This window comes from Lissotriton helveticus, chromosome 4_1 (assembly GCF_964261635.1).
Source record: "Lissotriton helveticus chromosome 4_1, aLisHel1.1, whole genome shotgun sequence".
In the NCBI taxonomy this organism is placed as follows: domain Eukaryota; kingdom Metazoa; phylum Chordata; class Amphibia; order Caudata; family Salamandridae; genus Lissotriton; species Lissotriton helveticus.
Genome location: NC_136063.1, coordinates 271278051 through 271305785, shown reverse-complemented (window position 1 = coordinate 271305785; position 27735 = coordinate 271278051). Strand labels below are relative to the sequence as shown.

Genomic DNA, 27735 nt, shown 5'->3' with positions numbered 1-27735 from the left:
ATGCAGATCCCGCACTGGGGAGAAGCTTACCGCCCCGAAGCCGCTTCATCTCGCGGCGTCTCTCATTAGCTGCCAGCCATTTTGGTCTCCGCCGCGGCAATCCCCTGCTTACAAATGTCAGCGTCTATGCTGCAGCTGAACTGGGCAAGATCACTCTGTCGATGCCTCAGGCGTTCCACTACAGGAGGGTCACATTCTGGTCCCAAAGAAAGCTCGGCAGCCGCTTACATCAAGCCGAAGCAGCGCGCGGACCGAGAGCCAATAGGCTCGAAGTCTACTCGGCCATCTTGCCCGGCCACGCCCCCCTGTTCTTCAATTTTGTGAGTTCAGCTGCCATTTTATTTTAGATGTGCTCGATTTCTATTAATCTTTTCTGTAATTATTTTAAAGTTCATAAGTGAGATAGGAGAGTTCAAATAACAGTTTTGCTTGTTTGTTCCGCGAACGAGAGCAAGCCTGATCACAAGATAGGAACACCTGTGACAGATGTTCCGACCACAAGTACAAAGGTTAGCAAAAATATGTGCTCACGTTCTTATTGTTCGTTTGCTCAATAAAATTGGTTGTGAAAAAAAAAAAAAAAAAAATATGTGCTCATCTTAACTAGTTTTAGTGCATAGGCTTTCAACAGTAACATTCATTGCGGTTAAACTGTTAGCACGCACAGATTGAGTTTTTTTCCATACAATAGAATGGAACCATTTTTTTTAAATATACACATGCTGGTTGCATCCAGTGAGCATTCAATGAAGCATCTGGCTTTGCAGATCTCCAGTTCGAACTTGCTATAAACGGTCTTCACAACTGTGCCCATTTATGGTCTCCGAATTGCCAGTACTTGAGTTTTGCGCTCACAAACTGGGGGCTCATCAGGGATTCACTGAGTCAATCCAGACGGACAACTATAGCTGCAGTTGAAGGGCTGGTTGAAGAGCAGACGGACTCCAAAGTACATTTACGCAGAGGGGATTGCGTCTCTCGCTTTTTACAGTCTGAGGTAATCGCCGGTAACCCAAGATTAAAGATTGACTTCGCTGTATCCTCTTGAACCTGAGACACAGACGTCGAGACCTGGTAAGATATATGATGGCCTATGTCTGTAATGAATGATTGTCATCACAAAAGTCTTTAGAATTAAATGAAATATGAGTATGTGTCACTGGTTAGAAACAATTATTAGGATCATTGTTATACGAGGAATTTATTTACGGCAGCAATGTTTCTGACACGGTACCACAATGGGTAACTGTGAATCTAAAGGCATAAATGAGGCATAGTCTTGCCCAAGGAACAGTACAACTGCTTGGAAAATGATGACTAAATGTGGTATTGAGACTTTTTTTTATACAAATGGCATGAATATGCAACGTTGCAGTTCTCGTTAATTGACCTTTTTATGTGAATGTCTGTGTAAATTAGGCAGGAAGAAAAGTTGTTTGTTACAATTTTGTGTGTTAAATAAATGGGACAAATATGCTAGACAGAGAGAGAGTAAAGAATGTTTGAAAGCAGAAGGAAGTTGGCAGCCTAGAATGACTAAAAAAGTAAAGGAAATGTAGCAGAAATGGGCAGAATAATTGCCTTGAAACATGAAAATATTTTACCTAGTGCAACTGCCCCAATGGTAGAAAAAGATGTAGTATTAAAGGGGTTGTTAGAGATGGGATGTAGACTGCCTCCGTATCAACAAGTGGACCTAGGAAGTGATCCAGAGGACGAAACGAGTGACAAGAAGACGACAGTAGATATAGTTAATCATATGACTAGAGATGACAAGTTGAAAATGCAAAGATCCTTGTCTCAAGAAGATAAAGTATTTGATTTTTGCACAAACATAATACAAGATGGCAAAATCAGAGAGAATAAGGACTTCCCAGAAGGACTCTTATCCCATGCAACATTCGGTGAATAGGATATTACTACTTAGGATGTGGGCCCATTTAAAAGATTATAACAAAATAGTACAAAAAGGAAAAGAATCAGTGATTGGTGTCCTGGAAGTTGACAATTACAAGGAATTTTATAAATATGCCGGTGGAGTAGATATTTCCCCAGCCAAAGAAAGGTAACTATTCCTGACTGTCCAACAGTAGTTTTCAGAATAGGATATTGCACGAACACAATGGCAGATAGATCAGATGAGTAAAGATAAAATTAAGTGTCCGTCCCAGACGATACTAATTCTGCCCCCTCTAATATGCCTACCGAAAACAAAGCAGCCCCCTTGAGGGAAGCACCAGGGTTTAATGCTGCCAAACCATTATATCATGTACATGTACATGTACCATGGACAAAGGCAGAACCAATATCATGCGCTAAAGATTATCTGGACATTAGACAAAACAGCAGAAGAATGGTACACCAGAAGAGAAAATACTCTGAATACTTCAACTGACACAAATGACAGAGCAGATGTTCTCCTGTATCCCGCCCCTAGATATATGGTGTAAATTGAGGTAACAGGATAGGGAAGACCCAGCTCTTTTAGGCTGCTGGCGCCACAGCTTTGGAACACTCTGCCTTTGGCATTACGCAGCACCTCCAATTTGTTGTCTTTTAGGAAGGGCCTTAAGACTTGGCTTTTTGCCCTTTAGTATGCTTTTATTCCTTTGCTTGGTCTGTTTTATTTTGCTGTGTTGTGTGTTTCTGCTACAGGTTTTTCTAAAATAAAAGCGCCGGGACACTCTCTGGAGTAGCCGCGCGCTATAAAAGACCAAATTAACATAACATAACAACATATAAAGTGGAAGTAATTAGAGTCCTCCAGGATGTTAGAGTAAAAACGACAAGGAAAGTGCAAGAAATTATAGCAGATTTGCCCGATAAGTTGATATAACGATTGCAGGAAATAATTCCCTGACAGAAAATAAATGGCAGAAACTAAATAATTGCAACAGGGCACGGAACAGACAGTCTTCATCTTTCGCCAGGTTGTAAGCTATTTTTGCTGCATTTAGCAGCATGGACACCTCGCAGCTAGGTGCAGAACAGACATTGGCTAACTGCCTAGTTAACGGATTACAGTGAGATATATTTAAATATATTCATATATATGAACCTACATGGACTGTTAAACTTCTGATGGAAGTTTAAGCCTTAACATAATACTATGAAGAAAAATACTCTCGGGAAGAGACAAATATGGATAAGAAGATTTAGGAACTAAAAAGTAAAGTGTTCCTACAACAATTACAGAGTGGCATTGGTAACAGAGGGTCACACAGAGGATATAGAGGAGGGAACAGGGCTCATTCAGCCCCTCCTGGCCGCCAACACGGTGGACGCGTAAAGAATGAATGTTACGATTGTAGGAGCACGACGACTAGGCTCGGGAGTTCCCTTACCTACTGACTTATAATAGAGTAACAGCGCTCCCAAGAGTACGATCCCATGATAGGGGGGGCAAACACCAGTTATTAACACCAACAGACAATCCCGCCCCTTCCAACAATACCAAAATGCGGATTTCTCCATTGTTAATTTTTCTGATTCCACTAACTATTTAAATCACAAACAGATAGTTATTATTCGCCTTCCGGATTAGGATTTTGTGGAATAGGTGGGACCAAGAGGAGATGTGAAAATGATGGCCATCCCAGTGGATCCCAAAGGTCCATACATCGAAGGGATAGTACAAGGAGAAAGGGTTACATTTTTGCTAGACACAGGGGCCACCAATTCCTCCATTTTAAAACTATTCCTCCCACAGGTACGCCTCTTGTGCAAAGATAATAAATCTGTGGGTTTACCAATGTGCCCGTTGGGAGCCCTATTTATGCCCCACTAACGCACACCATTGGGCCAAATCACAGACAAAGATTCCATTGTGTTAACAGACAAATGTCCCATGAATTTTCTAGGAATAGATTTGCTACAGAAAATGCATGCCACCATGTACCCCTGATGGAATATATTTGGATTGTTAAAATGAGACCCCACCTTTTAGTAGATTGTCAGCTCCCCCAACACCATCCCTGACTGATTCACAGACGCAGTGAATGAAAATGTTTGGGCTAAGGACAATAATGATGTCGGTTACATGGATATCACACTTTACCATTACTGCTAGATAAGGTGTTTTACCAAGAACTTCTCAATATAGTATATCTAAAGAGGGGGAGAAAGGACTGCAACACATAACAGACTTGTTGAGAAAGAGGGGGGGGGGGGATCAGAAAGACGGCAGGTCCACAATGTAATAGCCCCATACGTTTGGTATTGAAGGGGAAGTGGTCCTCTAAAGATTGGTGGCGTTTTGTGGTTGACCTGTACAAGATTAACACAATAGTGCAGCTCCAATACCCAGTTGTTCCAAACATTTCTAGGTCTCTGGCCAGTGTCCCTGGGACACACTCACATTTCAATGATAGACCTGAAGAATGCCTTCTTCTCCATTCCATTACATGAGGATTCCCAATATTTGTTTAGTTTAATTTTGCCAACAGATCATATCCTTTTAAAAGAATCCCACATGGCTATACTGAGAGTCTTTCTATTTATTATCAAGTCCAAAAGAAACTAGAGAACTTCCAATTTTCTCCACAGTCTGCCTATACACAGTACATTGACAATATTCTATTAGTTAGTGCCAATGAGAAGGCGTGCCAAAGAGATAACATTGCATTATTGAATTTTGTAGCTGACAATGGACACTAGGTATCCTGCTCCAAATTACAGTTTTGCTCTCAAGGAGGTTGCCTATTTAGGGCACCACCTTGCTAAGGGGGAAAGGAGATTGGATCCAAAACAAATAAAATCAATACTAGACTTGGCACCTCACTACACAACAACAGGTATGGGCTTTCTTGGGAATGGCAGGCTACTGAAGAAAATGTATACCCAACTTCTCTCTCCTTTCCAAACCCCGATTGAAACTGACAACTAAAGATGCTCCTCATCTACTTCCATGGACTGATGAATGACAAAACAGTTTTGTACATGTTAAACAAGCTCCTAATAGTGCACCCAACTTGGGTAAACCGGATTACTCTAAAGATGGTCACTTATTTGTACATGAAAAAAATGGCTGTGCACTAGGAGTCCACAGCCAATATCAAGGAGATAAATACCTCTGAAGCTATTTCTCATTGTTACTGGATGCAGTCGCCAGAGGTCTGCTAAATTGCAGTCGCCAGAGGTCTGCTAAATTGCAGCTGCCTCTGCAGTTATCCTGCAACAAGCTGAGCCACTGATCCTAGGCTGCACAACATATCTATGCCCAAATTCTATAGCTGCATTATTAACTAAAATGACAAAACATTTGACAAATGCACGATTAACACATTATGAATTGCACAAGTTACTTCGTGTGTAACGATATATCTGTAAGAGACTTTAGTTAGTGATAGATTCCTTACCTTAGAATATCCCCAGCCGTCAGACTGGATCCGGAAAATTTTGCGTAGTAATACCCCTGCGCGCCGGCAGGCGTCGTCCGCGGCTCCGCGTCCGTCGTCGTTAGCGCCGGAATGACGTCGGAGTACTTAGACGCCGCCCATGCGCGCTGACGTCAGTTCGGAGTTCAGTTCAGCTTTTCCGCGCCAGATACGCAGAGCCATGATAGAACCAACACTGGTGCCATCAAAGTTGGGCCCTAAAAGGGGGTGACCTTAACCCTAGATATCGGTTCGCAGAACGGGGAGGATGGGTGGGTCAGTAAGGAATCTATCACTAACTAATGTCTCTTACAGATATATCCTTACACAAGTAGTAACTTGTGCATCTGAAAGACACGTTAGTGATAGATTCCTTACCTTAGAATAGATACCCCAGCAATACCAACCTCGGTGGTGGGTCTGCGAACCAATAATCACACCAGAAAGTCATGGAGGACGGACCGGCCAAAGAAGCCATCCCTCCGGACTGGACTGTCCAGGCAATAGTGTCTTGCCAACGTGTGCGGAGAGGACATTTATGGAGCGGCTCAAAGGGAGCACACATTAGGTAAGTAAGAACAAGGTTCAAGTCCCACTGGGGCATCACGAAAGGAACAGGAGGGAACATGTGTGTGATGTCCTTCAAAAACCTATTTACAATTGGGGACTTGAAAAAGGAAGGCTGATCAGGTAGCCTCAAGAAGGCGGAAAGGGCAGAAAGGTATCCCTTGATAGTGCCCAGAGCAGAGCCCTGCTGGGCAAGAGAAAGAAGGAAGAGGAGAACCTCAGAAAGGGGTGCAGAGAGTGGATCCACAGCCTTTGCTGTGCACCATGCCACAAATCTGTTCCACCTGCAGGCGTATACAGACTTTGTGGAGGGACGCCTGGCTGCCAGAATGACATTACAGACTTCAGGAGGCAAGTGAAATGGCCTCAACTGCCGCCGCTCAATCTCCAAGCTTGTAGGTGGAGACTGGACAGGTTCGGGTGGAGGACTGTCCCCTGCTGATGCGACAGAAGGTCCTCCCGAAGAGGCAGACGAATCGGGGGATCGACTGACATGCTGAGTAGCTCGGGATACCAGTATCTTCGTGCCCAGTCCGGAGCCACAAGGATAACCTGGGCCCGGTCGCGCCTGATCTTCTTCAGTACTCTGGGCAGAAGTGGTATAGGCGGAAAGGCGTACAATAGACCGCAACTCCACTCGTGACGAAAAGCGTCTCCGAGCGAGTGCCGCCTTGGAAATTCCAACGCGCAGAACAGATGACATTGCGCGTTCTCTTCTGTGGGGAATAGATCTAACCGAGGCTCTCCCCACTGCTGAAAGAGGCCTTGCGCCACGTCCGAGTTCAGACGCCATTCGTGATCCATCATGCACTGACGGCGGAGTTTGTCCGCCCTGGCATTCAGAGAACCTGCCAGGTGTTGAACCACCAGGGTGACGCCCTGATGTTCCAGCCACTGCCAGAGGCGCAGAGCCTCCTGGCATAGGGTCCACGACCCCACCCCGCCCTGTTTGTTGCAGTACCACATGGCGGTGGTGTTGTCCGTGAACACCTGCACTACACTCCCCGGACAGAGGGGAGGAATGCCTTCAGCGCTAGTCGGATCGCCCGCAGCTCCAAAAGGTTGATATGGAGCCGGGACTCCGCCAGAGAGCAGAGGCCTCTGATCTCCGTCTCTCCCATGTGGCCTCCCCAGCCCTGGAGTGACGCGTCCGTCACAACCACGTAGGGAGAGGGATCTGCCACTGACCCAATCACGGTCCGTGAGCCACCACTGCAACTGTCTTGCAGCGCCCTCCGAGATCAAGACATGATCGGACAAGTTGCCCTGATGCTGGGCCCACTGAAACTTCAGGTCCCACTGCAGAGCCCGCATTCGCCACCGGGCATGATGCACCAGAAGGATGCAGGAGGCCATCAGCCCCAGAAGCCGCAGCGTCAACCTGACCGAGACTCGGGATAAAGGCTGAAAGATCGGAATCAGATCCTGAATATCCCGAACCCGCTGTTCAAGAGGATAAACCCGAAACTGCGCAGAGTCTAGCACCGCTCCGATGAAGGAGCTTCTGAGAGGGACACAGGTGCGACTTCGGCACGTTGATGGAGAACCCCAGCAAGTGCAGGAGGTCGGCCGTAGTCTGGAGGTGGCCGACGACTGTCTGGGGCGAGCCCGCCTTCAACAACCAGTCGTCCAGGTAGGGGCAGACTGACACCCCTAACCTGCGCAGATGAGCTGCGACCACCGCCATCACCTTCGTGAACACCCGTGGGGCGCTGGTAAGGCCGAAGGGGAGCACGGTAAACTGAAAGTGCTCGTGGCCTACCGTGAACCGCAGGTAACGCCGGTGGGCCGGCAGGACGGGAATGTGAAAATAAGCGTCCTGCAAGTCCAACGATACCATCCAGTCTCCAGGGCAGCAATGACCTGAGCCAAAGTCAGCATCTTGAACTTCTCCTTCTGGAGGAAGCCGTTAACGTTCCGTAGGTCCAAGATAGGGCGTAGGCCCCCTTTGCCCTTCTTGGGTACCAGAAAGTAGTGGGAATAACAACAACACCCTACTTCTGGCCCAGTAACGCGCTCGATGGCCCCCTTGGCCAAGAGGGCCGTGACTTCCTCTTGCAGAAGTTGCAAGTGATCCCCTGACACGCGGTGGAATTGCGGTGGCATGGCTGGAGGGGTCGCATCGAAGGTGAGGGAGTAGCCCCTTCGGACGATTTGCAGCACCCACCTGTCAGACGTGACAGTGCGCCAGTGGAAGAGGTGATGGCGAACCCTGCCCCCACTGGCGTCACATGGGCCTGAAAACACGGACTAGGAAGGTTTTGACTTCAGACAAGACAGAGCCACCCAATATTCCCGTCAAGGCTGGGTATTATCAGTTACAAAAACAAATTTGCCTTCACAGTATTTGTTTCATAATACTTAAGTTGATACAATTCAGTCACCAAACAGTGATCTTCAATCAACAAAATGCAGGAAATACAATTTGTCGTGTTATTTATTCACAATTTTAAAAAACTGAAATATGGCAACATATATACTACTCCAATATTCACATTTCATTATCGGTAGTACAAAAACACTTTTCGCTCCTTCATATGGACCAGTCAAAAGACCATATATCATATTCAATTTTGAATATCAATGAACCAGTTTGAGGTCATAACAATGATCATTATATTTGCGAAACAGTGTTTAACTGTCGACGTTTCGGTCCCCCGTTGGTCTATATAATCCTTGGGACCATCATCAGGACGGACAAGTTGCACATCAATATCAATCACTTCCAGCCGGAAGTTCAGATTCTCCACGTAACTTTAAAGTCCTTTATGATATCAAGGCTCGAATTCGCCTGATTGTTACTGGCAGCACACGGATAGAGAACGTGGAGAACTCCAACTACTAAAGTGATTGAAACGCTATTGTGGAGCCTTGATATCATATTAAAGACATTGGTGATTTGTTAGATCAAATGGACTTTAAAGTTACGTGGAGAATCTGAACTCTACCCTCTGTAAGCCTAACTGCCCACACTACCATAATAGAGAGCATTAGTATTACCTACTTTAGCCTCTGGGGATCCACGGGACTCAACATACTTTACCAAAAAGAGGTTTACTGTGCATAGAGCCTGATTCCTACATTGGTGGATCAGAGGTGGGGTACATGACTTTGCGTTTTCTGGACCACTTTGACAATAAGTGACCATAGGAATAAATCCAAAAATTGTTTGTAGTTTTGCAAGTTGACTATTTCTCCAAAATGTAAATTGTCAGGTGCCCGGTTTTGTTCCCCTAAGTACAACTGTTTTAAAAGTCCAAACCTTGTTGTAGTTATAACACCAATGCTTTAAAAAAAATGTCTTTTCCCAAAAATGTCCCAATTTAGTAAAGAGAACGAGTACTAGAAGTAGCAAATAAAAAGAGCTGATGCAGGTGGAGGAACTCAACCTTACACCTTACTGTCTCTAAACATGAAACCGCTTCAAGGCTTGTGTAAAACCTGTGGCATCAAGACCTGCTCAAACCCTTCCAAAGCACAGCTCCATGAGCTTCTAGCAGAGTATAACAGCATCCAAAGGATGACTCTGATCTTACAGTAGCTCAAAACACTGACAACGGGAGTGACAGTGTAATACACCAAGACATCGAAGAACCTTCATATGAAGAGCATGCTATGTAAAGACTAGCCAGGAGGGCAGCTCTAGAAGTTCAACTCCTAGCTATAGAGAGAGAAAACAGTTGGGCCTAGGACCCATCTCTGGTGGCTGTACAATAATAAATTGGGCGAAAGTAGAATTGACCCTTATATCCGCAAAGTAATTGTCCCAAATATAATTGAGGGGGATGATATCACCAAGTGGTTCATTGATTTTAAGAGGGCCTGTCTTAGCAGACAGATCCACAGGAAGCAGTAGAGTGCTATTCTGTGGGAAATGGTCCCAGGAAAGTGCAGGGATAGACTTCTGACACTCACTGAGAAAAAGGTGGCATCCTATGACCTCATGAAGGGTACCATAATTGAGGGATTTGGATTCACCACTGAGAAGTATAGGATCAGGTTCAGTGAAGCTAGAAAAACCCAGAGCCAGACCTGGGTAGATTTTGTAGACTACTCAGTGAAATCACTAGGAGGTTAGTTTAAAGATAATCATGTTTATGGCTTTGAAGGGCTTTATAATATGACAATAAAGGAGCATGTTAAGTAATTTTTACCAGGAGAAGTTACATCAATTCTTGATAGACCTAGGTCGACTTTCTCCTCAAGAGTTGTGGAAGAAGGCAGACCACTTGGTCAAAACAAAGGGGACCAAGAATACCACTGGTGGGAGAAGACCAAAAGAAAGAGGTCAAAAAGCCCCTCCACGCGAAAAAGGGTAACCCTAAAAACAAAGTCCTCTTAAGGCCCCCAAAAACCTGTTCAGGAGGGTGGGCCCAGAGACTCTACACAACCAAAGGGTGGGTATCAGGGGAAGAACTGGGATCGCAAGAAGGCTTGGTGCCATGACTGTAGGACCAAACTGGATTCTGGTTGACCCCCTGACCCTGCTTGCAGGTCGGGTCGCTCCCCACGCCACACGGCTCCCCCTGTGCGCCCGTCACTCCTGCCCCCTGCTGCTGCTGAGAGTTGGCCAATGGTGTGCTCCTGTGGCTGCGATCGGGTGACTGCCTGTATTTGTTCCTTTCTGTATTCTGTATTTTTTGTAGCTATTTGCTTTGTGTTTCTTCTTTGTATCATTGTGGTATTGTAGGCGCCCTCTGCGCCCCTTGCCCGCTGTATCCCCCCGCTGCACCTCTGCGGCCCCGCCCCCTTTACCTTCTGTATTCCGTCCCCCACGCCCATTGGTCACCCCGCTCCCGCCTCCCAGCTGCTCCTTCCTCCCACTTTGCCTCTTATGGAGGACGCCGCGCGGAAGCGCGCAGCTGGCCCGCCAAAGGCAAGCCCGTCTGCGCCTGGACGGCGCCCAGCGCCAGGACCCCTGGATCCCGCGCCACCCACAACGCCAGACTGCAATACAACGCCAACACCCTCCTCGCTTTCAACACCGGCCGGGACCGCGGCTGCTTCCAGGCCGCCCCGAAACGGACCCATGGACCCTTCTCCTGCCACACCTGCAACTTCTCTTGCGACAGAACCACCAAGCCTCCAAGGACCGGACCCAACCACCTCCGCTGCATACTCCTGAACACCCGCTCCGCACGCAAACACGCCGTCGAGCTTTGGGACCTACCCGACACAACGGCCCCAGACGTAGCATTCCTGACCGAGACTTGGTGGAACGAATCCTCGGCACCAGACATCGTTATTGCCATCCCGGACGGCTATAAGATCACCCGCAGGGATCGCGCAAACTGAATCGGAGGAGGAATAGCCATTGTCCACAAAGCCACACTCCAGGTCCACACCCTCACAGACGACTCTCTGAACTCCGCCGAACATCTCCACTTCCGGATCCACACCGACCCCAACACCACTCTCAGAGGAACACTCAGCTACAGACCTCCCGGACCCCGGGCCCTGTTCAGCGACTCCATTGCCGACCTCGCCAGCACCCACACACTCGCCTCCACGGACTACGTCCTCCTCGGGGACCTGAACTACCACCTCCAAAAAAACGACACCAACTCCACCACCCTGATCGCCAACCTCGCCAACCTCGGCCTCCGACAACTCGTAACCGAACCCACCCATGCCGCCGGCCACACACTCGACCCCATCTTCTCCACAAGCACCCACGTCGCCTTCAACCACACCACAGAACTCCGACCACCACTGCATCCACTTCACATTCAAGAAGGCAACCACGCACCACCACACCCAACAACTACCTCGCCACTGCTGGGGCAAAATCACAGAGAACCAACTGACCTCCGCCCTCGCACTGGACCCTCCAACCGACCCCGACACCCGAAACCTCAGACAGTGGATCGAAGGCTGCGCCAACACTCTTGCCCCACTGAAGAGGCCCTCCGTCAACCACTCCAGCAAGAAAGCCGCCTGGTTCACAGAAGAACTCCTAACCTCCAAACACACATGTCGGATGCTAGAGAAAATATGGCTCCAAGACCGCATGTCAGACAACCATGCCGCCCACAAGGACGCCATTCGCAGACACCACCAACTCATCAGAACAACCAAGATATCCTCCTTCAAACCCGACTGGACAACGCACACGATGCAAAGAGCTCTTCAGCATCGTCAAGGAACTCCCCAACGCCAACACCAACGACATCCCGCCCTCACAAGAACAGTGCGACTCACTGGCCACTTTCTTCCACCGCAAGATCATAGACATCCACAACAGCTTCAACACACCACCAGCCCCAACCACGACTGATGCCACCCCGAACACCACCTGCACCAACCAGTTGACATCGGTGAACAACCTTTACAACGCAAATTTTACAACATAGTGCCTTTACAACGCGGTATTTACAGCGCAAACCATTACAACGCATTGCGCTGGGGGGCGCTCTAGGATAGGGAATAGATTTAATTTACTATCCAACACCTTCCTTACTATCCACGGGGACTGGAGTTGGAATAGTAAATTAAACTATTCACTATCCAGCACCCCAAAGCGCTATGCGTTGTAAAGGCATGCGTTGTAAATACCGCGTTGTAAAGGCATACGTGGTAAAAGCATGCGTTGTAATGTCATACATCCGTTGACATCATGGTCCCACGTCAACGACGACGAGACACGAAAGATCATGAACTCCATCCACTCTGGATCACCAACCGACCCCTGCCCACACGTGTTCAACAAAGCGGACGCAATCATCGCACCCCAACTACGGAAGGTCATCAACATCTCCTTCGACTCAGCGACATTCCTGGAAAGCTGGAAGCACGCCAAAATAAACGCCCTCCTCAAGAAGCCCAAGGCGGACCTCAACGACCTCAAGAACTTCCACCCCATCTCCCTGCTCCCCTTCCCGGCGAAGGTCATTGAGAAAATCGCCAACATACAGCTGACCCTCCACCTCGAGGACAACAACATCCTAGACCCGTCGCAATACGGATTCAGACGGAACCACAGCACCAAGACAGCCCTCATCGCCGCCACAGACAACTGACACCAACTAGACAACGGCAAAACCTCAGCCCTCATCGACACGGTATGCCACCGCACACTAAGAACACGCCTCCAAGAAGCCAGAATCCAGGAAAAAGCCCTCGACTGGACCACCCCTTCCTCTCCGACAGAACCCAGAGGGTCCGCCTCCCACCTCACCAAAGCTACCAACTTCATCTGCGGTGTACCCCAGGGCTCATCCCTCAGCCCGACATTGTTCAACATCGACATGGCCCCCTCGCACAAGTGGCCCACCAACACGACCTGAACATCATCCCCTATGCCGACGACACCCAGCTCATCCTCTCCCTCACCAAGGATCCTCACACCGCCAAAACCAACCTCCACGAGGGAATGAAGGCCATCGCCGACTGGATGAGGAGCAGCCGTCTGAAGCTGAACTCGGACAAAACGAAAGTCCTCATCCTCGGCCCCACCCCCTCAGCCCGGGACGACTCCTGGTGGCCAACAACGCTAGGAACAGCACCGACAACCACGGACCACGCACGCAACCTAGGAGCCATCTCGACTTCTCCCTCTCCATGGCCAAGCAAGTCAGCGGCGTCTACTCCTCCTGCTACAACACCCTCCGCAGGCTTCGCAGGATCTACAAGTGAATCCCGATCGAAACCAGAAGAACTGTGACCCAAGCCCTCGTCAGCAGCCAGCTGGACTACGGCAACGCACTCTAAGCAGGGATCCCACCAAACACCTACAACGCATCCAGACCCCTTCGGCCCGCCTGATCCTCAACCTCCCCCGACGCAGCCACATCACCCCCCATCTCAAGATCGTCACTGGCTCCCAGTCGACAAGAGGATCACCTTCAAGCTCCTCACCCACAAAGCACTCCACAACTCCGGACCAGCCTACCTGAACAACAGACTCAACTTCTACACCCCCGCCAGCTCCGCTCCGCCAGCCTTGCCCACATCCCACGAATCCAGCATCCCACCTCCGGAGGCAGATCCTTCTCTTTCCTCGCGGCCAAGACCTGGAACACCCTCCCGACCCACTTGCTGCAGACCCAGGACCTGCTCACCTTCAGGAAGCTCCTCAAGACCTGGCTCTTTAAGCAGTAGCAGCAGCCTCCTCCCTCCGCCCCCCCCGCAGCGCCATGAGACCCTCACGGGTAAGTAGTGCACTCTACAAGTTCTGTGATTGATTGATTACAAACAAGAAAAATGCCTCTAGTTCACCTGCAGTAAATGCAGTGACCAATCTCCAGATGGCATCTCGGGAAAGCACAAACCATGCAAAGGAGCTCACGGTGGCGACTCCAGTAGAGAACGGAATGTGGACTTAGTTACCCTTGCTGTGTATCCCACTAAAATGCAAAAATACAGGCATCTGTTATTTATGGAGTTAGGGTGAAAGCCTTGAGATACACTGGTGCCAGCATCACCATGGTTAGTGAGCAGCTGGTGTCCTCTGAACAGTATCTGCCTGGAAAAACCGATCCAGTCATCAATGAGGACAATGTGACAAAACCCCATCCCATTGCAATAGGGTCTTGTGTCTAAGGAGGGGTTGCAGGAAAGAACGAGGTATCAGTATCTTCATCTATACCAGTTGATTGTTTGCTTGGCAGTGAGTTGGAGTCCTCAGCCTGGGCTGAGGCAGAACTGAGAATCCCTGCAGAAATGCTTGGAATCACACTTGTGTATAAAAGCAGAGCGCAGAGCACAGGGTGAAAAAGAGGTGCTGGAGTCCGAGAATAATAACCCGGCCCCAGAGGAACAGCCTCAGGAGCTGGAGCCTTACCAGGCTGAGCTTTGGGTCCAGGGGGTCCCTCTAGGGAAGAGTTGTGAAAAAATGACAGATTTTTGGCATCCCCGCAAATAGCCCCTAATTCTTGGCCCGTGAGGAGCTTTGCATTGACTACGTTGAGGACCATGTAAAATTGGTGCCCTTGCTACTTTGGGCCTCGATTTGGGTAATAAGGGCCTCCCTAAATAGGGAGATTATCCCAATTTGTCTGGCATGTGCCCTGAGCCTTAAGTTTCCATGGCTGCATTACATCCAGCCTGCCACTCAGAAATTGGGAAGACCATTTATTCTTTTGAGCCTGTGCGACCTCCGGAAGGACACAAGCTGGTTAACAGATTAATGGGAAATAGAGCCACCAGGAAGAGGGAATTGTCTGAGTCAGTGAAACGCTCCTTTAAATATTAGGTTTTGATGTAAACTACTTCCCGGATGGAGCCCCAACTGGAATGGGTGAGCCCCAACTGTAATGGGTGACTCATCCCTGGGAAAAGATGTTACTCACAAGGTTTCACATTGTGTCCATTAGATGGAAACTTTGTTTACCCTTGGGACAACATGAAGTGGCTGGAATCTGTTGTTGTCCTTGTGCCAACATTTTCCTTCAAACTTTATTAGATGTGGTCTTTTTTTGTAAATCTAAGTACCTGTTGTGAGGTTTAATAATCCCAAATTAAAAAAAGATTCAGATCACGAAATGTAGAGTGTTTTTATTTGCAGTCACTGTGCTCTGAGGAGGTGTGTCAGTGTTGGATTTTTTTTTTTTTTTACCTGGCCCCCAAAACATCGAAATTTACAAATTTTCTAACTTGATAGGATTATTGCAAGATGCAAGGAAATGAGTTTTAGCCAACTTCTTATATTTGTTTTTATCTTGTAATCATTATTTTTTAAAACTGTCCTTACTTAATTCCAGTGTGTTAATGTGTAATGGATTGTAAACAGAAGTGGATGTGTTGTTCTTTTATGATTATTTTTATGATGATCTAATAAAGAAAGAACTGTCGCCACTCAATCTCCAGGCATGGAGTTGTAGGTTTTCAGACACTAGGGTGAAGGATCCGGTCATGTTGCTTATACAGGAGCTTCTTCTAAAGAGGTAGCCAGATTGGAAGGCAAATGCTCATAGGTACCACTCTCTCCTGATCCAGCCCGGGACTATTTTGAGGTGTTGGGCTTGATCTTCCCTGACATACCTTGAGTTCTGACACTCAAGGTAGGTGAGGTAGTTGCCAGAAGGCGTACAAGAGAACAGTGTCCCATCGCAGTTGGAATGAGTCTTCTAGTGACTTTCTTGTATTGAGGAAACTCCAGAGCAGAGTAGAATTGGCACTGCACATTCTTGCCGGTCTCACGAAGAAGCCTCACAGCGAGCAACACAGAGTCTCAGGATTGAGTCTAAAACATCGGGATCATATCCTGAATGCCCGAGACTTGCTGCAGGGGTGGAAAAGCCTTGAACACCACAATGTCCAGGACAGCCCCAGCAACGGAAACCCTTTGAGAGGAACTTCAGCTCATTGGCGGAAAAACCAAAAGATGTAAGGAGTTTGTCTGTGAACTGGAGATGGTCTTTGACAGACTGAGGCAGCACCACCTTTAGCAGTCATTCATCGAGGTATGGGAACACATGTATCACCTACCTACGAAGGTGGGCGCAACCACTGCTTCTCCTTTCGTTAAAACCCAAGAAGCTGAGGGAAAGTCAAAGATGAAAACAGCAAATTGGAAGTGATCCGATGAAACTGTAGGACAGGTATATTAAAATACATGGCCTTCAAGTCCAGGGACAACATCCACTCTCCTGGGCGCAGAGCAGAAAGAATATGGAAACTGAGCAACCTGAACTAGCCTTTCCCCAGAAAGACATTCAGGAGATAGCTATCCAATATAAGCCTGACGTCTCCATCCTTATGCAGTATGAGAAAGTAGCGCAACTAGAACTCCACCCCCTTCCTCTCTGAAGCCAGAAGCCACTCGACTGCACCCTTGTCCAACAAAAGGTGGACTTTTTGCAAGAAGATTGCGGAATGGTCAGCTGATGTGGAGTGAAATTAGGTACAGTGGTAATGAAGAAAGGCATAGCATAGCTCCTTTAAATGACTTACAAGACCCTTCTGCTCAACACAATTCTCCAGCCGGCTGAGCATGGGCTTGTGAAGGCAAGTTAAAGCAGTCTGGCAGCTGATGCAGCAGGAGAGGTAGGCGTAGAGGAGAACTGTCTTGTTAGTGCATACAATCTTCAGCCGCCGCCACAACCTCTGCCCCTAAAGGGCTGAGCCTGCTGCTTCTACAGAGGGTGGGAGGGCTGAGGTTGTCTGTAGACTTGCCTCTTGGAATAACCCCTGAAAATCCTGATCAGTTGATGGAATGGCTTGGCCTTAGACAAGTCTCTCCAGGATTATGCCCTTGCTCAGCTGTGCTTCCATCTGTTGAGCACAAAATCAGCCTTCTCTAACAATCTATAACCATTAAAGGGCATGTCTATATGACATCTGAACATCTCCCCAAAACCACATCCAGGCATTCTTTTTAAGCACTACACCATTGCATAAAGCTTTGGTCTCACAGGTCATGGTTTCCTAACCAGCATGCAAGATATACTTCACTATGTTTTAGCCATGTATCGTTTGAGCCAGAGAGGTCTTCTGGGACAGCTGACAAGATTTGCTGGTCATATCCCATATAGCATGGTTGTACATGCCAGGAAGGCACAGTTCCCACAAGATCAGTTGCAGCAGAGGGAGGGCCCACCAGCAGAAGTAGAATTGCTTGTAGCTCCATGGGGCCCAAAGGCATACCAGAGGGCGCCAGCCGTTTGAGAAAGGTGTAGCATAGAAGCCTAGAAAGCTGCAATTTATTGTAGGGTGGACAATTTCCAGGGAAATTCGGGGCGCGACAAAATCGGATTAGAGTCGTGGTGCCTTGTGGGGTATGGGCACCTTAGACTGAGGCCCTCGAGTATTCTTGCTGGCTTTTGAGTGGCACGATGTTATCAAGTTCAACTTGGACGTACAAAGCATCTTCAAATGTGAAAGGGATACACACAACGACTCCCAGAATGGGATAGCGAATGGTCCTATGACAGAGTGGGTGCATGCTGTATTTTTCAACAGCACCCTCTTATGTTCAGTGATCTAGAGTTCTGCCTCCAGTTCCCAGATCACCTTCAAGCACAAAGGGACACGTTATGCGGGTCCATGACCAATATGCGCTTCCTGCTTCTTTAATTCTGTTGCTTTGGGCTTTGATGCCTCTGGCAAACTGTCCGGAATGTATTGAAAGTCGTGGAAAATAAAAATTTGGTAGCTAATCTCCCGATCTGCTTAGAAGAGTGAGGAAAGAAAAGAAATGACATGAGATTGCAGGGGTTGCACTTTTAATTGAGGCTCTGCTCCATCACTTCTGGAACGTAACGGAGTCACCCTGCAGAGACAAGGCACCATCTACAGTGCACGAGATCATTGCTGAGAAAATTCTCAGGGTCCAGTCTGGTGCCTGGGGATAACCTTTAAAGCAAAGAATCTGCAGTTACACCCATTCATCAGAACAATCAATGTACTTTGGTTTCAATGTAGGAAGTCCATACATCTGGTATCCCACTTCATACAATTGGTGCTCCACTTTCATGGATGGGCCTATTTTGGAACAAGAAAGGCCCATAAAACGCTAAAGGGAAGCTTCAATAATTTTCCTTTGCATTTGCACGGTTACTTGAGACACTGGGATCTGTGATTTTAAGACCCAGGGATAGACCGCACCCAGGAAACCAGATCATCCCTAGACATTTCTGAAAACTAGACACCAGAGGAAGTCCAAGGTGATTTGAATCCCAGTAAGTCTTTTTACCCAGAATTCCCTGCAAGCATCATAGCTAGGCTTTAAAACACCCAATTTCCACTCACTTTCCATGGGGGAGTGGGGGTGCAGAATTCAGGCATCAGGTTGATGGAACTCTACCAACAGGGCACTTTTCTGAAAACTATAAAGTCAGAAGAATCCAAGGTGGTTTTGCTTGTGTTGATTCTAGTACTTATTTCCAGCAGCTAATGTCTGGCAAAGGTCCAATGGCACCAGATAGACTCCCTGCTATGGGGGGGGAGGACAGGACTCCTAAAACCTATGCACTGTAACAGTAACACCCTTCTCACAAATTGTATTCTTTAGAAAGAACCATTTGAAAGGTAGTGGCATGCAGGTTCTGCTAAACTAGACCATGATTTCACCTAGTGAAAACATAGTGCTCAATTAAAAATGCTAATATTTTGCAAGACCTTACCCACAGCCACCTCAGAAAAGTTGCTGAAAGCAGAACACAATGTTTGACCAGTTACATGTAAAATGACCAACCATGAGTCTTACTGTATTTACCGCTGACAAAGTACAATGCAAATGGCAATATAAGAAATACAGTTCTTGATATCGTTTACAAATTCAAAACAAGGATGATCCAAACAAAATTTCTTTTTGCAAATGCATGCTGTGATGTTGTCAAAGATCAAAGTTTCTGCCAAAAAGCAGTTTCAACTTTGGTACCCATATTATATTTGCTAATGTTGCCATATGATGTTCAAGGTTTGAAATGGTAATGCTCATATGATACATTGGCAGTAGTTTACTGAAACAAAGAATTACTCACATCAATCTTTGACGTCTTTGCAAAAGCCCCCACTGGATGTACATGGTCATACAGGATAATGACACCCACCATTACCCGCAGACAGAAGGACACAGTCTCTTCACTTGCAAATCGACTTCTGTACTCACTGGGACAATAAAAGGACACCAAATAAATGTAATTCAGCCATTTACAGATAAAAGGCAAAAGACAGCATATAAGATCAGATGCAGGAGAATAAAATAGCATCACATATGAGCCACACACCATGTGTGGGAATAAATTATCAAAAAACTTCTAGAGGAGATGAGAACAGATAATAAACATAGCCAAATTTAGTAATCTGCGTTGACATTTAAATGCCCTCCTCTATGACTACCACCTCCACTATTATGTTTGGCTGCTACTACACACCCTACATCCCCAAAAGTCATACTCATCATCACTCCATTTATTAGCGTCCTACACATTGAATGCTCCCTTGCTGCAAAAATCTTGGCAATCTTACCCCATCCTATCATATGTTCTCTACTACAGCGTTAGCAAGTTACTCCCTGGATCTCAGTGATATATAGAAGACAAGCTATTTTAGTGTCTACTTTGCAGTAATTCCTGATAAGGGTCATAAATATTGTCTGTTTTCCATATTGTCTTTTGAGACCATCCAAAATACACCATACAACACCACAAGCACTAATTTAGTCTGAGCTGCCGTTGAGGTGGGGCTTCATCGCATCACCTCCATATTTTTGTGCAAATAATTTAATTCCTCCGGTTATATTCGTGGACTAGAGGTGTGTGCAACTGATCCAAATGAGGGCTCCAACTGAGATTATTGCCAATTATATGTCAGGACCGGAGACTCTGATTATGCTGTACTTTCTTGGCTTTATTTTTACAGCAGCCATTCAAATTAAACATTAAACAACTACGTTTCCCATGCAAACTTGGGACTGTGGAAGAAAAGAGGCAGTCCAATCAACAGTCCATCCTGCTCTCCAGCCAATGAGAAGGAAGCCACTGATAGTCCCTCTTCTCTATTTCTCATGCCTCTTTCTTTGCTGCTCGCAGCAAAGATAAGTAGCCTTTTTCCTCTTCGTTTGCATGCATGTTAAAGGCATTGTTATTTGCAATGCGCTATGTTGTTTTTTTAGTTGTGTAGCAGACGCTGCGGTTTCGCGCTCTAGCGAAGGTTATATTACCTTTCACAGCCACAGGAACGTTCTCGCTTCTTCATGGCTGTGGTTTTCTTTTGAGGAGCGGCTCTGAGGTGCGGTCCTCCCGCACCTAGGAGGAGCTGGAACACGTTGTTCGCCCGCGATGCGCAGCCCGAATTCATGTCACTCCTGAGGAATTGGAGCTGCACGCCGCCGGCCTGAGCCTTTTGCCCCCTGGAGAGGGATGCCCATGGGTGTCTGTACCAGCTGTGATTGAATTGCATTTTCCCAGTTGACGCCCTATTCAGGGTCAGGTATTGAGACACGTTTTACACCCCAAAAGAGGGGGCCACAGTACATATTAAAGGCCTGCAGACATGTAGGGACACACAGGAGAGCCCCCTTATTGATTGTGCACCGTGTGCATGTACGTGACCCTGAGGCTTGGCCCTCAAATTATTGGGCTGATATGTATATACATATATATCAGCTCAATAACCTGTATTCTGCAATCAGCGCTCCCATTATGGAACCCATATGATGAGGACTAGGGTGAGGAGGATCCCCTGACTGATCTACAGAGGGAAAATTGACCCACGAATGGCCACCTGCCTCCAAACATTTGTGAAAGATCCTCAAAAGTGGATCGATAGGTCCTGGTGGGACAAGTTGTTGGACGTCCTGGGTCCCCTTACTAAAGTATTGGATATAGCCAAGGGGGCCAAGGCCTTCGGCTCTGTGATATCGCCTGACACTCTATTGGCCTGGGCACAGATGGCGGTCATTTTCTTGGGCAACGCAAACTGTGCGCTATCGACGGAGCGGAGCCACTCCCTCTTGATTAAAGTTGACCCCAAACTGGGTGGCTTCGCTGATTCTGAAGCGGCCTCTATTGCGCACGAGTGTCTCTTTGGGGAATCCTTTATAAAGGAATTAAGGAAGTTTGTTAATACATTCACTTCCTTAGATTAGGTGCAGACTTCCATGAAGCGAGTCTTCTCAAACTATGTCCGGACGCCTAAATAACAAATACCCTCCCAAGAGACAAGGCTCCTGCCAAAGGCAGTTTGAGGACCAGGCCGGATTCGTCAACTTCTATCCCACCAGAGGACGACGTGGCAGAGGAAGAGGTGGCAGAGGAAGAGGTGGCAGAGGCGCAGCCGCTTCCAGTGGCTCTGGTGAGTGTTCCCTCTCCTTCCCTTGTAAAAGTAGGGGGTTGGCTGGCGATTTTTTTCTCGGCTTGAACTTCCATCACAAACTATGCTTGGGTGTTGCAGAACGTGTGGGGTTACCAAACAGAGTTTTAAGATTCCCCCTGGCAAGCCTTCGTCCCTCGACCGCTACAGTTTTCGGACGGCGAGGAACACCTGGTGAAAGAGGAGATACGCTCCCTCCTAGCCAAAGTGGCCCTTGTTCGAGCGAGCCCACACTCGCTGGGTTTTATCAGTAATATCTTTTTGGTCGACAAGGCCAACGGGGGCCAGCGACCAGTTATCAACCTCCGCGAATTCAACAAGTAGTCGGTCTACCACCACTTCAAAATGGAGGGAATTCACCTCTAGCGGGATGTGCTTCAGCTTCAGGATTGGATGGTGCGTCTGGACATTAAGGACGCCTATCTCTTGATTGCCGTATTTCCCCCTCATCAGAGGTTCCTACAGCTCCTCTAGAACTACCAAACTTAAGAGTATACCATCCCTTCTGCCAGAATGCAGGTACTCCGCGTTATGGGATGTTAACGTGGTCCTCAATCTCTTCTTATCCTGACAACACAATCACTTCTTGTCCAGGAAGGAGCTCTTGGCCAAGCTAGCTATGTTGCTCTGTTTAATTTCCGGTCAGAAGTTCTGACGTGTGTGTCCTGGATATGTAAATGTAAATGTAAAATGTAAATGTAAATGTGTTGTATTTGTAAAGCGCAAGGCTGCCCACGCGACGGGGCGTCCCGGCGCTGCACTCACACTGCTGTGGAATCCTTCCTGGCTTTGCCATGTGAAATGTCCACTCCTGGGCACTCCCAAGGTGAAGCCATGCATCCAAGCGCTGCTGTGGCCGTGGTGGAGATTAAGCAAGCTATTGCCCAGAGTCACAGAGTGGAACCCATGATTAGACTAGTCACCGAGGCGAGAATTATCAGGTCCGGGGAGATTGAGTCCAAGAGCCGCCGAGGCGGGAATTGAACCCTGGTCCCGGGCCAGACCTCTACATCAGGGTCTGCCGCTCTAACCATTGAGCCACGCTTCTCCACAGGCGCACTCTCACCATTTGGTGTGACCTTTAACAATCTGTAAACAGACTAAATGTGGAACCAGGTTTGTTTCCTATCGGGCCTTCACGGATTCCCCTTAGTTGTGTGTTGAATCAAGGCATATGAGGAGATCCGACCTCCCAGTGAATGACAGCTCCTTATCGCTCTGAAAACCTCATAGAGCCATCTCCTCACCCACGATTGCTCGTTGGGTGAGATGGGTGACGAATGAGGCTGGCACTAATCTGCGCATGTTTGGTGATCATTCAGCCTGCGGTAATATGGCTATGGTACGATTGGAGGATATCCTCAATGCAGAGGATTGGTCTTCAGACTCAACCTTTAAGAGGTTCTATTTTAAGCCAGTTGTGGATCTGGCTAGTTTGGTGGTAAGTAAGCTTTGAACTAGCATAATCCGAGCCTTCAGTCCTGACATAGAATGAAACATTTCCTAGCTATCGTAACTGAAAGTTTCAGCTCTATTAAGTACTCAGAGGCGAGGATTATCCCACCCAGGATTCTGGAGCAGAGTAGTCCTATCCCCCCTCCCCCGTGACAAGTAAGTATTGATTTTCTTGATGTGATGCTCACCATGCTAGTGTTAACTGTGGTTGTCAGTTACAATTGAATTCACAGGGGCCTGGAGATGGTGTCCCGGTAACCTCATGCATAATCCAGTCAGGGGCTTGGAATCCCCGGTCCTCAAGGGCTCTAGGGAGGGGGCTCCACGCTCGCCCCATCCCAAGCGTAGACATGACAATTCTGCTTGCGCTGGGGCCCTGCCCACCCTGGGAGTATCTGGTCTTTGGCAGCCGAGCTCCACCTGCTCTGTGTCATCGCTGGTTGGGTCAAATCCTTCTCCTGTTGACATCTTAGGCCCATTAGGCAGATTCTCGCAATCTTGGGCTCATTTTGCTCCTGATGGTGAGCTGTAGCCACCTGGAGCCTTTTTCTTAGGTCTTCTGGTCACTAGGGCAGCAAACATTGCAGGAGGATGGATCCCACTGGCTTTCCTGCGCCAGCCTCTCACCAGATGCAGATCTCCAGTTCTTCCCCCAACTAAACATTATGAGGTGTAAGAGGGCCAGCTTCCCTGGTCCTGCGGAGAAACCCACTGTTTCTGTGATTAACTGTTGGCAACGTCTTTAATCCATGTGGGCATCAGGGGCTTCCTACTTGCAATTGCCCATGGCTGCTGCAGTCCAGTCCCAGTGTCCAGATCCATCAAAAAACACTTTCTCCCCCTTGTGCATGTCTTTTTAAGTGGGAGGCGAAATGTTCTAAAAGCCAGGCACCCCTGGCTAATCCTAGGGTCTCACATCACCTTTCCACCCATATCCCAACTCTCTTGCATGGCATGCTGGGACAATTCAAGATGGCGCTATCCAGGTCTCACTGGTTACATCTCCTCTGGGGGCCTCAGCTTTGCCCCTCGCTGATGTAACTGCCAGGGCCATTCCCACCTAAAAGGAGACCTCTCCTGTGTTTGCCCCAGAGGTCTGGGCTCCCTCCTTTGTTCAGTGGGCCTGGGCTGTGCCAGCCTTGTATAGCGTGAAATATAATTAATGGGTGCTGATTTTCCCCCTTATTCCTTCCTCTTCAGGAGCGGAGTGTTAATGGCTTCCTTTTGTAGGGAGGCTTTTGTTTCTGCTGCTGGAGAGCAATTAAATTAACTTGGCTCAGCAGGGTGTCAAAAGACCTGGGCTCTGATCCGGAGTTAGGGAAATAGGACAATTCTGGATGACCATAATATCTTTTCAAAACTTGCGGATTTCCTCGGAGCATACCTTTCATCCGATTTTGACATGTTGATGGACTTTGTAGGCCAAAGGGAAGCAAAACTATACTCTAAAGCAGATTTCCCCCTATATGTACAATAGTTACTACAGACAAGACAGTGAACCACACTGACTTTACATAAGTGGCCACTATTTTTATAAGGTCTACCCCAAGTCAATATCTAACCCTGCAGAGTTCCCTCTGCTCAGGGCTAACTGTTCACAATTACCGGGCTACCCACAACAGTGATCTCACCTGTGCCGCCCTCACATGTATTGTATTGTATTGTATTGTATTGTAATTGCATTTATATAGCGCTTACTACCCCCGACGAGGCGTCAAATCGCTTTTTCGGCGGGTAGCACGCTACTCCGGGACCCACAGAGGATTAGTGTTGAATTAGTATAGTGAAACATGCAAGTACATTTTAAGTGGTGGATAGGTTAATCAGTTATTTGGATTTGGAATGATAGCAGAAGGATAGAGTAGGACAAAGGTTTGTATTTATTTATCGCTCGCTGACGCATGCTATTCAGGGAGCCTATAGAGAATTAGTGGTGAATTAATATGGTGAAATATGAGGTAATTTCAGTGGTGGATATTCGTCTGTTACTTGGAGTGAGAAGGATAGCGGAAGGATAAAAGGGGAAGAAAGATTTGCATTCATAAAGCACTTGTTACCCCTGATGGGCGTTGAAGCGCTTTTCTGGCGAGTAGCACGCCACTCCGGAACCCATAAAGGATTAGTGTTGAAAATTAGTATAGTATAAATATGAAGTAATTTGAGTAGTAGATATGTTATTCAGTTATTTGGGCAGAATATTAGTATAGTTGAATATGGAATTTGAGAAGTGAAACATGTTAGTCTGTTAATTTTTATTGAAAAAGTATATGTGTGTGCACGCCTGTGCACGTGTTCACATATAACCAGCAAAGTGCCAAACACACTTGCTGTGGACAACTGCAGTAACCATATGCAGATTGTTTACCGTGTGATTACTGTGGATGAAACACCAGTTGTGGGGCTCACCTACAGTAAAAAGGCAAAACAACAGGTGATCAAACAGCAAGAAAATCAGGCAGATTATATGGGCAAACCCCATATTGTTATAGTGCAATGTTCCTGGCCCATATTAGTATTCAATGGTATAGATAGCCCACCCCTATGTCTTCCCATTTCCTTCTGTAGCTGGAGAATTGAGATTTCTTTAGTTCTGGAAGCAAAATACTACTTACCACAGTATGCATCTGTTCCTGGCATATAGAACCGTAGATTTATATGCTTTAGCATAGATCGCCATCTGGTGTTGGGTTGGGATGTTTGCACTTTGTTTTTCTTCGAAGAAGTCTTTCCAGTAACGAGGTAGGTGACACCTCCTTTCGGTGACAGTGCACATGGGCATCAACTCCATCCTCAGATTGTTTTTCCCGTAAGGGTGATTAACGAGTTAGTAAGAGTAGTAAAGAGATGTCCAGGTATAATGTATCTAAGTAAGATAATACTGCAACAGAGAAAGGTTCCCGGGGAGGCGGTGGGCACATATGAATCTACATCTCTATATGCCAAGAACAGATGCATACTGTGGTAAGTAGCATTTTCCGTTCGAGGCATATGAGCTGTAGATCATATGCTTTAGCATAGACTATACAGTATTTATATCCCAAGCGGTGGCTAACCTGTAGCTGTTGGTGGTTTGAAATAGTGTTTGTAAAACTGCCTGGCTAACATATCTACACAATAGTGCTTTGTGAATGTGTGTGGCCATGTTGCAGCTTTGCAGATGTCATCTAATGGTATATTCCCTAAGAATGCCATAGAAGCCCCCAGTTTGCATGTAGAGTGTTCTCTAGGAGGAATTGTTAATGTGCGTTTTGCTTTAAAGTAGCATGTTTGAATGCACTTAGTTATCCACCCCGCAATACCTGCTTTTGATAGGGGACTGCTTTTATGTGGTGGTGCAAAAGCAACAAAAAGCGTTTTAAAATGTTGTTTTCCTAACAGGTTTAGTTCTCTCAATATAACATATTGTGGCTCTTTTGACATCTAATGTGTGAAGAGCATGCTCTGCCACGGAGTCTGGTTGGGGAAAGAACACGGGTAACTCAACAGACTGGTTGATATGAAGGGCAGAGATTACTTTGGGTACAAATGTGGGATTAGTCCTAAGAACCACTTTGCAAAAATGGTTCTTGTATTGTTAATGCCTGAAGCTCAAACTCTAAGAGATGTGATGGCTATAAGGAAGGCTACTTTCCAGGTAAGAAATTGTAGGTCACATTTGTGTAAAGGTTCAAATGGTGGACCCATTAGTCTTGTAAGAGCTACATTAGGATTCCACACTGGGGAAGGTGGAAGCCTAGGAGGAATGATTCTTTTGAGTCCTTCTATAAAAGCTTGAAACAACGACAAATGCGGTCTGTTTTGTAGGTGAGCAGCTAGTGCAGCAAGATGTAAGCGTATGGATGTATACGCCAAATTGGAACACTGTAGGTGTAATAGATAAACAATTATGTTTTGGATTGAAGCATCAAGTGGATTGATTTGATTGTTTGTACTTGCTGGCGAATCCTGAAACAAATCCCTACCTACCTGCCTGCTGATTTTCCTGTGGGGCTCCTGCCATCAGTCTCCCTCGCCGCCGCAGCTCTGAACATCACGCGGCCGCCGAGCGGGGAGACTACATCCCCCAGGACACCTGGCTGGTCATCCCGCCGACCACCGCGCTCTGAGGCGCTCAAAAGAGCGGCGAATCTCCCGCGTCACAGGACGCGCGCGGGTCAAGCCCAGGACAAGGGCGGGACCATCTGTGGCCATCCAGGGCCAAAGGAGGCCGGGCCGGGCTACCCCACTAACATCCTGCATCCAACAGACAAGCAGTGAGTGGTACCCTAGTCGGATAGAATACCCTGTGGGCAACTGTTGAAAATGGGGAAAAATGGTGCCATTATTCCAGCGGCCAAATTAAACACTATTGACACTATGCTGGAACACGCTATGAATTTAGTAAGCAGCAAAATTCAGCAGGCTGAGAGAAGACTGTCTGTGGGTTCTTCTAAACTACCCTGCACCAATCACCATGATATTTCAGACCCAATCGTGGCACAGTCACCGAGACACATAGTAACCGTACACTCCCCACAAATTGTAACTGGAGAGAGTTCACTGGATGTGGATGGGCCAGACCTCGTCGGGTTGGATGTTGAGG

At 47.3% G+C, this 27735-nt stretch overlaps 1 protein-coding gene across 16 annotated transcripts in view; it reads right to left on the bottom strand.

Moving 5' to 3' along the window:
- The window catches only part of CYRIB (CYFIP related Rac1 interactor B), a 478070-nt gene that overhangs the window by 45686 nt on the left and 404649 nt on the right, over positions 1 to 27735 (bottom strand). For all 16 annotated transcript variants that reach the window (XM_078686758.1, XM_078686763.1, XM_078686757.1 and 13 more), the window contains one exon: positions 19367 to 19493. In XM_078686758.1, the coding sequence (XP_078542884.1) occupies positions 19367 to 19493 (127 nt within the window). The remainder of the gene's footprint in view (positions 1 to 19366; positions 19494 to 27735) is intronic.